The following is a 12,361-nucleotide window of genomic DNA, read 5'->3' as shown; positions in this document are numbered from 1 at the left end:
TCCTGGTGTTTGTGTGTGTGTGTGTGTGTGTGTGTGTGTGTGTGTGTGTGTGTGTGTGTGTGTGTGTGTGTGTGTGTGTATCGCTGTATCTTCCTCCTTCAAACTCTCGCTGGAATCGAAAGTGAAAGTTCACAGTTACACGCCGGATCATCGGACAGGATGCACGGTGAGTATTCCTGTGTTTTACCCTCCCATTTTAATACACATCCAAAGAAAACCTCACGTGCTTATCGGACCGTAAGTAGACACGGTGTAGCCTACACGTGGCACTTTATAGTGTGTTTATTATTGTGCTCTTGTAGCTTATTTTTAAAGTGTGGTTTTGAGGCGCGGGGAAATGGAGGATTAAGAGGCGGCTTGAGTTTCCATAACACCCAAACACAACAGCTGCTTTCACTGGTGCCTGTAAAATGTTTGTAAAATCACTACCTGCTGTGCTGATTGAAAATCCTTTAGGTTTTACAAATATAAATCTATAATATAACAACAACATAATAACAATAATGTGGTTTCTCATTGTGATTTTTGTATAGTTTTATGGAGTGATGGAAGAAGTATTGATCCCTTAGAGTCAATTATGATTCTGTTCATTCTTCTTGACTTGTGAATCTGATCACTCTCCATTAACTTCTGCTGTATCCGTTGTGATTCCACAGGGTGAATATATCCATACATGTGGGGAAAAAAAGGATCGATAATCTAAAAATGTCAACGCTCCCATTCGAAGGAGATCACTATGAATCATGAGCGTGTAAATATGTTCACAGAGAGACTAGACAACTTCACCATCTCAGGTCAGTGACACAGTGGCTCGTATACGGCTCATATATTTCAGAGTTATAAGATAATGTGGATTTTGTGTGTCTTTTTGTCCCTGTTGTGTCTTTAGATTACCATGGCCTGAACAGTCCAGGTCTGACATGCTATTTGAACAGCGTGCTTCAGGTGCTTTTTATGACTGAAGACTTCCGGGGTTCAATAAAAAGTTCTTCAAATTCCCCTTTGTAAGTGTTTTATTTTTATTTTTAGACAGATTAGATGAAGTGAAACTGAATGCAGTGTATTAAAGGAGTAGTTTGCACTTATTCACTTTCTTGCAGAGAGTTAGTACATGAGAAGTTTGATACCACTCCACGCTGGAGCCAGCAGCTTGTTAGCTTAGCTTAGCATAAAGACCAGAAGCAGGGGGAAACAGCTAGCCTGGCTCTGTCCAAAGGAAATACAGAAAAACCAGCACCTGTAAAGCTCACTGTGGAGTGGGGACTCCAGGAAGTTACTGGTCCCAGGCGATAAATGGTCTGGCACAAAATATCGAGCTATTCCTTTAAAACAGATTTGTCAGATAGGATATGAGATCAGTCCAGTTCACATGAACAGATTGTTGTTTTAGAGCATGTTAAATAATCTGACTTTGCTTTCATTGGTTTCTTCTTTAACAAAGCCATGTGTACTTCTCACCGTGCCACAGGTGCTGCAGTGAAGGTTCGACAACCATTGACGCACTCCTGGGAAAACTGTTTGATGCCTTAGAGAGGGGTTTGGCTGAAACACACAGCTTTGTAAAAAATCTGGGGATCAGAGATGGTAAGTTTAGATTTGAGACATGTCACTGCAGCTGTAGAAGCCTGTGTGTGTTAAAGTCCTGCAGACTCAGAGAGGCAGAATATACTTTAATGATGAAACGTCATTCTCTGTCCACTCACTCCCACATTCAGCGTACGAGCAACGTGACGCTGCCGAGTACTTAGAGAGGATACTGTGTCTCACCAGCCCTGAGGCGTCCAAGGTAGGGACACTTTAATGTACTGAACATATTCAATGGAAGAACAACAAGCTAAATGTGCTAGTTTACACCTGTAGTCCTCACGCAACTAAAAACCAACCACTACTAAACAGCATTTTTACATAAGAATTAAAGTAAATTTTAAAGGAGGAGAGTATTGTGTGTATATATATATAAAAAAACCTTTTTGTGTGTAGACATTCAGGGGAGAGCTGAATCATAAAACCACATGCGTCAGGTGTAAGAAAAGGATCGACTCCCGGAGCTATTTTTGGATTCTGCCACTTGCGATGGAGAATTCATGCGGTCACACCTACAGTGTGGTATTATGCTTTCCTTCAACCAGAATCAGAGTTCTGTATCTTTCATACTGAGAGAGAAAGAAAGAAAAAGGACACGCAGGATAAATAGATATACAATGTTTACAGGAGAGAGGGTTGAAGGCCTTCTTCAAGAAAGAACAAGTCTACGGGGATAACAAGATGTACTGCGCCCGGTGTAATAAAAAGCAAGATGCTGAGATTGTGAGTAATTAATTTGATCTTTATTAGAATATAAATGACTTTTTGACTGTCTGTTGTTAATGCAGATGTTTTTCTCTGTGGGATTTAGGACTGTGAGATGACACAAACTCCAGTGATTCTGACTCTCCTGCTGAAGAGATTTACCTTCGACTACAAGTGGAAGAGCTACGTCAAGCTTCACTGCAAAGTTGAAGTTCCCCAAACTTTACACATGGAGGTATTTAAAAAATGTTTTACATTCATCAGAAAATTGCTTTAATTTAACATTTCTTAAGTAGGATTTTGTTTTATTTCCCTGTCTTCAGAATTGCAAATATGACCTCTACGCCTTAGTCAACCACTTTGGAAACCTCACAGGAGGTCATTACACTGCAGAAATCAAATCTTTTGAAACGGGGGAGTGGTATTGCTTCAATGATGCCATTGTTAAGAAGGTGAGGAGGCTCTTTTCTTCTATACTCAGTCCAATGGCACAAATCATCGCACAGTTAAACATGCAACAAGTTTAACCGGAAATCAGCATTTAGGCTACTGTATTTTTCTAATTCCACAGGTCGGAAACTCCTCTCTGAGGTAAATATTGCCTTCAAGTGGTCAGGTGGTCATGATGTCACTGCGCACTGTTTGGGGCTCAAGCATCGTCTGATGAAAGTGCTCGTCACGTCAGCTGACATCATTTTAAAACCCCTCCAACCTTTATGAAGTCACAATGCACAGACATTCATGGTCCCCAGAAGATGAGCCCTAGTGCCTTTTGGTGACTCCCTCACCTTTAATCTAGCGCCACAATGAGGGTCACATTTGTTAAGTGAAATATCTCAACAACCTTGACATTTATACACATATACATGTTCCCTTCAAGATTAAGTTATATTAATATAATATAATATAATATATAAGATTATAAAATTAAGTAATAATTTGACAGTACTGTCTATTTCCATCTAACTTCATCATCAGGTCACAATTTTAATTTATCTGATATGTTGTTTTATGTCTGTACACCTGCAAATCTAATGACATTCCCATCAGCCTCAGTTATACTTGGAGTTCTTGGAGACGGATCAGTCTGACACAGGGAGGTGGAGATGTTGATGGCAGGTTTCTTGTCCCAAAATAAACACATGGGCTAAAACTACTTTGTTTCAATCATACTGAACCTACAGTCTTTAGTGATGCAGCTGGAGTTTATGTGGCTTGCTCAGGGGAACTTAGTGTTTCTGCTGTTGTAACCATTTTTCCTGTCAAACCAGGTCCTGCACTGCGTACCTTCTCATGTACAGGAAGGGTAAGCAAATGTACCGCATTTACTTTGGAGTTAGTAGATGTATTGTTTGTTATAGTGCCGTACCCCACTAGCCCTCTGGATTTTTAGATCAGACCAACAAAGTAAAAAATTCCTTTGCTGTTGCTCACTTGAAACACAGTTTGACACCAGGTCTGTACGCTTGCTGTTTGTGCTGATCAATAATGACCTCTGTTCTTTCTCTTCAAAGAGAGCACGCATTCTGATCAAAGCCATGAAGTCGACCAGGAAGCTCAGTGCGCACGATTGGACGTCGAGGCTGAAGGAAGACGAGATGAGTCGGAGAGAGGAGAGGCTCTCGCTCCTCCTCATCAGCTGAGGGATGAAAGTTGCAGCGAGGATGGAAACTTGAAGCACTTGAATGGTGATGCGTTAAAAAAGAGCTACGATGATGCTGTTTGGAAGAAACGGAAGGATTCTTCTGGGGAAGTGGAAAAACGGCCAAAGAGAGCAACGTGTGTGAGACCACGCAGCGACAAAGATGGTGGACATCATGAGCCCAACAAACAGCATCTTAATACAGACTCAGAGCACATTGCAGCGCACTGTGACCTCAGGATTCAGCAAAACCATAATTCCTTAAAGAAAAGACTAAAGCCTAATGATATTGCCTGGGACAGTACAGGACAGAACAGCATTGCTACAAAGACTGATAGTAGCCCTATAAGAATTATAGTGAATCCTGCAGAAACTAAAGGTGTGAGAAGTGAAAGAGAGGTAGTAGCGGAGGTAAGCATAGAAGGAAAAAGTATCAAACAGAGAGCGGAGGCCGACGTCAGTGAAAATGCAGGTGATTCTGTTGTAAAGTCATTTCATGTTTCCTCCAATAGCTGCTCTCTGACAAAGCATCCGCACAGTAACTGTAGAATGAATGAACCCAGCCTAGGCAGAAATTCATGCAGCTCGAAGAGAAACCAGCATGTTGTGACCTCAGGTGAAGGCTGCACACGGGACGCCACGCCAACTGTGAGAAAGGGAGAGAAACCCGTAAGTCTGAGGATGACAAAAAACACACAAAAAAGAGAGAAGACAGACAAACAGCCATGGAGGTGATTAAATGTGAAGGATGATATCTTTATTTTCATGTGATAACTGGTTGGATTTTTTAATCTGCGGCCTGTGAGTCAGTCTGTGATCAGGGATTTTTTTGTGTAGATTATATATGTCCTGCTTAATATTACTGGTTGAAAACTGTTACCATTCACTTTGATTTGTAACCATAGTGTCAGAACTGTCCTGGTATCCTATTGGTTAAGATGCATTCAGTATTCACAGTTAGGTTTCAGCCGGGGACTGTGTTGCTCATCTCTCCCTCATGTTTCCTGTCTGCTAAATCCAAAAAAAAAGAAAATTCAGTCACACACATGCGTGGACAATGTTTTTGTTTTGATAGGAAAACCTTGCTAATCGATGCAGCTATTAATGCAGTGAATACGGAACATATCTTACACTTTGGCCACTTTTTGCTCAGGATTTCGACTGGTATAACCAGAGGAAGGCTGTGAGCGTGCATCATGAATACAGTAGAGGGAGTGCACGTGAAAGTAATGGAGGCATGTGGTGTGTACAGGAAATTTAATACAAGGACTCATAAGTTATGCACACAGCCTTTATTATCTGCATATCATAGACAACGGCTTTTTATTTACATCTTACATGATCATCTTTTTGATACTGAATGTGTAATAAACATCAGAATAACATTTTAGTCATAGAATAATGGTAAAGTTTTAATTATATAGTAAACTTCATATAACAGATTGCCAAACAGTGTTCTTCACAAAACATAAACATAATGGTTAAAATGGGAATATGGACACATTAAGAGCAAGAAGACAAGTCGAAGACATTTAAACAATAAAATGTATTGTCATGTATGTGGATGATGATGATGTTATTTTTACTGTCATATAGATAATGATCAATTGAAATAGAAGGCAAATCAAAAACATTTAAAAAATAAAATTGATTGTAAGGAAATTTTTTGAAGGTGAGATTAAATTATAGTGTGTATTTAGGTAAGAGCACGTTTTCTCTAAGTAAAACTCTAGTACAGCATATATTTTGAAGTTCAAGGATGAAAGTGAAAGTACATTTTTACAGCTTCTTCCGGGAATATCATCGGACGCCATTACAGTCAGAAGTACTGCACGAAGAGAAGATTGTGGCAAGAACACCACAAACATGGTTATCCGGGTGTTGGTGCATGGTCTTAGAGGGGAGACGAAGTCAGTCGACCTGTGCGACACCGAGGAGCAGTTTAACAACCTGACGGTGCTGCAGCTGAAGCAGAAGATAGTAGAGGCGGGTTTTTGCCATGGCTTCGGTAAAACTACTTTCCATTTTACATCCGACCTACACACGATGTTCATGATTGAAATAGTCTCGACACTTACAGGCCTAAATTACACAGCTAACGTTAACGATTAAATGGTCATCTGTTAAACACACATTCATGCGAGTAAACGTGTTTTCTAAGTAAGGTTGCAAAGTCAATATGGATAAATGACATTTACTAACACTGATTTGTTTTGGGATAGATCATGGAGAACGGAGGTTGATCTTCACTGACAAGCATTTGGACGATGACTCAAGCCTGCTGAGAAAATATGGAATCCAACACAGGTCGGTCATCCAAATCGCTGTACTGGTGACCGGGGGAGGAGGATGGGATCCTGGGAGGGGAGATGGTGGTATGGGGGACAAGGAAGGCAAAAACCGAAGTATGGAAAGGCTCTCTTGTTTTTAAACCTCCTCAGGTTGTATCTGTTACTTTCAGAGACACATTTGACATGTAACATCACACCAGAGGGTTGCCAGAGCTGAACTCCAGAGATTGCCCAACAGTTGCCTCATGTGCCACTTTTGGTGCAACATTTTTAGTGTGACAAAAAACCTTCCTCGTAACCCTCTGTATGGAATTCATTCCCATATTGTCATACCCACCCTGGTATGTGCACACTCCACTGCCTGATGATATGCACCCACTGTGTAATAATCAACCATTTTGACAGTCACACATTTGGATGAATTGTATTTTCTTTTTATTATTTACTTTTAATGTTGTATTAACTGGTGTGTGACAAACTGACATGGCTGCAAACCGGGGGACAGATCAGATGAGCTCTTATCTGTATATTCGTACTAATTAATAGTTAGAAACAAGTTGTTGATTCTCTCAGTTTCTGTTGTTCAAACGATACGGTTGACGCTGTGCAACCGTTTCGAGTAAAACTCTAAAATGTGTCCCAACATTGTTTGTTTGACAGAACTATTGTATTCATACTGAACACATGACAATCTGTGCCAGTTCTCCTACTAGTTAATACTCTTTGCTTTGCATGCACATACCAGACTTTCCAGACCTTAGTCCTAAACTAAAGTCTTTTCCTGTCTCATGGAATATCACCAGTCTCTGAAACACCTAAATTAATGTTTAAAACGTGTCATCATGTATTTAGATCAAAGTGTCTTTTCAATCCTCAGTCATTTTTCTTAATGTCTGGAGACAGTCATGAGCGTCATAGTTGTTCTGTTATATTGGTTTTGACCTGTAGATGGTGCTACAGCTCCTTCTGGGCCTTTCATTGACTCTAACTCAGGTTTTGTTCCGTGTCAAAGGTTTCACAGGTCATCACATTTTTTTTACACTTATACAGTTTCCAGCTTCACTACAAGTCTCTACTGTGTGTAAAATATCTGTTTGATATTGAGTTTTATAAGATTCAGTATGAAAATGAATATTATTTTTGCTGTCATAGAGATTATGATCAAAAGACAATTGACAAATAGGACACACAATAAAATTGATAGTAAAGAAATAACAGTTGTATTTGGAGTTGAGATTGAATTATACTGTGTATCTTGGTAAGACGTTTTCTCTCAAGTAAAACGCCAGTATTGTAAATATTTAAGTACGTTTATAAGTAAGTAAATAAGTTTAAAGACGAACGAGAAAGTAGATTTTTACAGCTTCTTCCGGCATAATCGTCGGACACCATCATCACAGTCAGCAAATCTGCAAACACACACACACACACACACACACACACACACACACACACACACACACACACACACACACACACACACACACACAAAAGATTGTGGGAAGAACAGCAGAAATGGTTTTCCAGGTGTTTGTGAAATATAACGGCAGGGTGGTGGCGGCGATCCACCTGTGCGACACCGAGGAGCAGTTTGAGAGCCTGACGGTGCAGCAGCTGAAGGAGAAGATCATAAAGACTGGTTTTTACAGCAACGACGGTAAATATACTTTCTTTTATGGCTGCGTCCGAGCTACACGCGTTGTTCATGATTGAAACAGCCACCTGGAAACCGGATCACAAGCCGGGATTCATAGCCTAAACTATATAGTTAATATTAACGTTAAGTTGTCTGTCTTCGGTTAAACCCAAATCCGTGCGCGGAAGCGAGTTTTTTTTTGCCTGTAAGGTCGCAGGTCATTAAGTAAGACTACGAGTGCGAGATTTAAATGATATTGTTTTGATTTATTTTGCAATATAGATGCCTACAGGTTGGTCTTCGCTGGCAGGGATCTGCGCATAGACTCCCGCCGGCTGTGTGAGTATGGAGTCCAGGACTTGTCCACCATCACAGTGATTCACAGTCTGTTCGGAGGAGGAGAGGATCCCGGCAGGGGAGATGGTGGTATGGGGGACAAGGACGGCAAAAACAGAAGTATGGAAAAGCTCTCTGATTTTTGAACCCACTCATGTTCTGGTCCTTACCGAGACACATTACACATTCCACCTCAGCTTGAACTCCAAAATGTCCCAACCTTGTCTGTTTGACACTCAAGTATTCACACTGAACGCATAATCTGTAGCCTACCAGGTTTTCTACCAGTTAATACTTAATACTTTCCATCCTTTTTATAATTCAAGTCAAAGACAGACCTAAACAGTGTCATCATTAAGTATTTTATTGGGATTGGCCTATAGTTGGTGCTACAGCTCTTTCTGGGCCTTTGATTGACTGTGATTGATCTGTGTGAAACCTCATTTTTACACTTGCACTTAATTTCTACACTGTGTGGAATATGTCTGTTTTGATATAGAATTTTATATGATATGTGAATACATGTTAGTGTTTTGCTGTCATTTACCCTGTCCAACAATCAGGAAATGTATTCACATATGAACTTGTGTGACCTGACATCATGGTCTTCAGCAAGGGGCATGGCTAGTGTTTGAACTATTTACATCTGAACAAACTGACACTGCACCAGCTCTGCTAAACACTGAACATGAACTGAACATCCCTCTGAGACGCTGCGTTCTAATTGGTCAAGAGACCAATACAAAGAGCCAATCACAAAACATGATGCTGCTGATCCAGTTGTTAGAGGAAGGTCCCTGAGTCATTTCCAACACCGCCTGCTCTGTCACCTTTACTAATTGCTGCAGGGTTTTATTTTGTGTGTGTTTCCTGACAGTTACAAGAAGTCACGTGAATGCACGACAGAAAGTCTGGATTCCCCCTCTAGATATTCACCTTTCATTTTATTTACTTTTACATGTACAACCTGGGTTTGTTGCCTTGCTTGTGAAGTAATGTAATGGCTCATAGTTGTACTTTTTATGTTATTGCATTATTCTAAATATCCATATTCTTCATATTCTTTATTTAAAATAAAGTAATAATGTCAATACATGCGCTTGGATTCTTTTTCAGTGGGATTCATAAATAGATTTACAGCAGCTTTCAATAAGACAAACAGAAAGTGAAGCATGTTCACTGCCCTGTGCTCATGCCAAACACTGGTGCTGGTATATTCGGTACTTTCCTGTCGTCATATCAGGGACAACATCAGGACTTGGTGATGCTGAATAAGGAAATATACTCACAAATTTGCTGTTTTAGGGGAATATACTGAAACGCTGCCCAGGCTTTATGATGCAAAGTACAGGACAAACTCTAAAGTGTCCAAAACATGTACGAGGCTTTGCTGTGATCAGCGCTGTTGTTCTGGTTTAGTGGCCTGAACAACATGTTCAACTCACAAACCTGCAAGGAAACATAGTCAGAGGAAATGAAGTGGGAAAAATCTACCAATTTGTGGTGTATGTGGTGTTAATACAAGCTAAAAATATAGCACGGACATATCTTTTAATTATCAGCCAACGATGGAGCTGATAGCCAACAGCATTTGAAGTTTTGTTTTTGTGTAGTTCTATCTACACAGTGTTGTTTTAATCCAGCGCTCAGTTATCATTTTAATGTGAAACAGAAATAATTCACTCAAATGAATAGTATGTTTGTATATTAACATGTGTGACAAAGGAGCAGTGATGTAGTGATAACACAAGACAAAAAGGAGGCTGAGGCAATACACAATGAAACGAACATCAACATGTGGTGGTGGAATATGAAAGCATTTATGAAATAAGACAATTATGAATCGATAAACGCTTCAGACTCACAATATATGTGACAATTCAGATTTTCAAAACCAGAGAAGAATGTAAATTACAGCAATGGTGCAATTAAGAAAAGACACATAAAAAGAAACAGAAGCACTTACATAGTGTTGTTTATATCATTACTTCTTCCACACAGGTATAGAGCTCTGTCTGGGGGCAACACCACTGGAGCACTGTCCTGAAATTTTACTTGTCTTGAAACACTCTTCAGCCAGTTTCAGGCACACAAAACAAAACTTCACCCGACATCGGGGACAGACGATGCTTTTACAATGCTTTTTGCTATGCTGCACCAGTGAGCCACAGGTGGGACAGGCTCGGATGGAGGGACAGCCAGTGACCCCTGTCACAGACTCAAAGGTGATATCTGGACAGTTTTTCAGAGTTTTCAGTGATTCATTGCAGCAGCCGTCGTTTTCACAGCGGTCTGAGCGTGGAGCCGGACCCTTCCACTCCCTCAAACACTGCCAGCAGAACTCATAGACCCGTCCTCTCTTTGCTGTGCACACTGTGCAGCGGACGCTCAGATTAGAGGTTTCCTTTCTCACAAAAGTGCTGCATCCAGGACACTGTGATGTGGAAGGAGGTGAGAGACGAGGGAAAACAGAGAGACGTTTTTTTCATTATTATTTCACAATTTTTTATCACCATTCAGAACTGATTTTTGAGCAACAGATTTAGTTTTCAGTTACAGTTAGTGAACATCATATAGTTTCAATGGGACACTTACTAATTTGGTATCCAAATGTGTGTCCTTTTGAGCATTGGCAGCCAAGGCTTTTTGAAAATATTCTGTTTCTTCAGGTGTCAGAAGAGCCATTTTACGAACCTCTGAGAAAGGCCACTCATAGACACAACCACTTTGAGCACATGTGAATCTGCTTTCACCCTTTATTAAAATATGGAAAAGTAAATTGACAAAACGATTACAAGTTGGAAATGAGCCATAAAGGCAATATATTATTATCACATATACATTCTCTGAATGTATGAAGATATAAGTTGATAGAGAAATTTGTGTATGTATATACAGTAAATTAAAAATAATTTCTTTATATGGCACTATATGTTGCAACCATATATATTAACGATATATATTTATATTATTATGAATGCAAGTTTATCAAAACAACATACATAAAAAATGATCTCTGCTTGTATGTTTTTCTTTAACATACATGTCTATCTTTTAAATGTAGATATATAATAACATATATTGACGGGCTATTGGACGGATATAGCTACGTATAGGCCATATCTATATGCATACATACATGAACAAACATATTTTTATGGGCTAGACATACAGCCTATATGTTAAATATGAAACTGCCAATTTGTAATGCGTTTCATATTTATTATTTTTTACATATATTGTATGTACATATGTTTTTTTTTTTTTTTAAACATATATTTCATAAAAAAGCAATCTGATATATGTGCATATATTACATTTGCGTATGGTGTATCGTGTCCAAACGTATTTCGAGAATAGATGTATCATTTTAAAATGTGTTCGAACAGCCTACCTGGTCCAATAACCTGCGGCACCAGTTGGTCAGAGACGTCGGAGTCACAGCGTGACCACAGGACATCAGAGCTCTGCGAGACTTGAAACCTTCACACAGAACTGAGGAAAAACACGGAGAAACCGTCACACACACACACACACACACACACACACACACACACACACACACACACACACACACACACACACACACACACACACACAAATAAAAAAAACGCGACGCTTATACACCGTACACACTTCTTTGGACACTTTGGGGACATACTCGGTTACTTACAGTCGAACTCGTCCTCTGTGTTCACGAAGCGAAGTGTCGAGTCTCGCGGGTTATAACACTTCTCAGCCTGACACGTCGCGTGTCCATCATTAGACTCATTAGAGCCCATTTTAACCCGAGCGGCTTCTAGTTTCTCCACCAACTACAAACACCGAAGCTCCCTGTTGAGTTTCCTGCTTGTGTGTGTGTGTGTGTGTGTGTGTGTGTGTGTTATTTTCAGTTTAAAGTCACGTGAGTGAATAACGCTGTTTTGTTGTCTTATTTGTGGAGTGATGGTCCTGGGATTGATAAAGTGTTTCACAGGATGATCTGGTTCAAAGCAACATTAATATAATAATAATATATATATTATATATAATATATCTCCATATCACAGACACACGCAAACAACAACTTTCCAAAAATGAGGTGCAGCAGGTTCAACTTTTTATTTATCTCATACGCAATAAGTTGTCTTCTAGTGCAGTATACTCTGCCACTTGCACTTTGTTTTT

The 12,361-nt window shown here is 39.8% G+C and overlaps 2 protein-coding genes across 3 annotated transcripts; one reads left to right on the top strand and one right to left on the bottom strand.

Annotated features, from left to right (window-relative positions):
- Positions 1–47: 47 nt before the first annotated feature.
- Positions 48–9,287, top strand: LOC130164642 (ubiquitin carboxyl-terminal hydrolase 47-like). 2 transcript variants are annotated; one of them, XM_056369503.1, is made up of 14 exons: positions 48–166; positions 657–794; positions 890–1,004; positions 1,469–1,584; positions 1,716–1,786; positions 1,981–2,106; positions 2,212–2,307; positions 2,396–2,524; positions 2,613–2,741; positions 2,861–2,880; positions 3,561–3,595; positions 3,804–5,939; positions 6,154–7,879; positions 8,141–9,287. In XM_056369503.1, the coding sequence occupies exons 2-12, from the start codon at positions 737–739 to the stop codon at positions 4,664–4,666; spliced, it is 1,758 nt and encodes a 585-aa protein (XP_056225478.1). In that variant the 5' UTR covers positions 48–166; positions 657–736; the 3' UTR covers positions 4,667–5,939; positions 6,154–7,879; positions 8,141–9,287. The 2 variants fall into 2 exon arrangements, with proteins under 2 accessions (XP_056225478.1, XP_056225479.1); XM_056369504.1 differs by lacking the exons at positions 2,861–2,880; positions 6,154–7,879; positions 8,141–9,287 and having other exon boundaries at positions 3,804–3,965.
- A 625-nt stretch (positions 9,288–9,912) lies between these two features.
- On the bottom strand, positions 9,913–12,066 carry LOC130164055 (probable E3 ubiquitin-protein ligase RNF144A-A). Its single transcript, XM_056368445.1, has 4 exons — positions 11,868–12,066; positions 11,589–11,689; positions 10,790–10,948; positions 9,913–10,628 (listed from the first exon to the last, which is right to left on the bottom strand). Exons 1-4 carry the CDS (start codon positions 11,974–11,976, stop codon positions 10,179–10,181), a joined length of 819 nt encoding a protein of 272 aa, XP_056224420.1. The 5' UTR covers positions 11,977–12,066; the 3' UTR covers positions 9,913–10,178.
- Positions 12,067–12,361: the final 295 nt, after the last annotated feature.

This window comes from Seriola aureovittata, chromosome 23 (assembly GCF_021018895.1).
Source record: "Seriola aureovittata isolate HTS-2021-v1 ecotype China chromosome 23, ASM2101889v1, whole genome shotgun sequence".
Taxonomy (NCBI): Eukaryota; Metazoa; Chordata; class Actinopteri; order Carangiformes; family Carangidae; genus Seriola; species Seriola aureovittata.
Note: the sequence above shows the minus strand (reverse complement) of the source record. Positions and strands in the feature narration are given on the sequence as shown.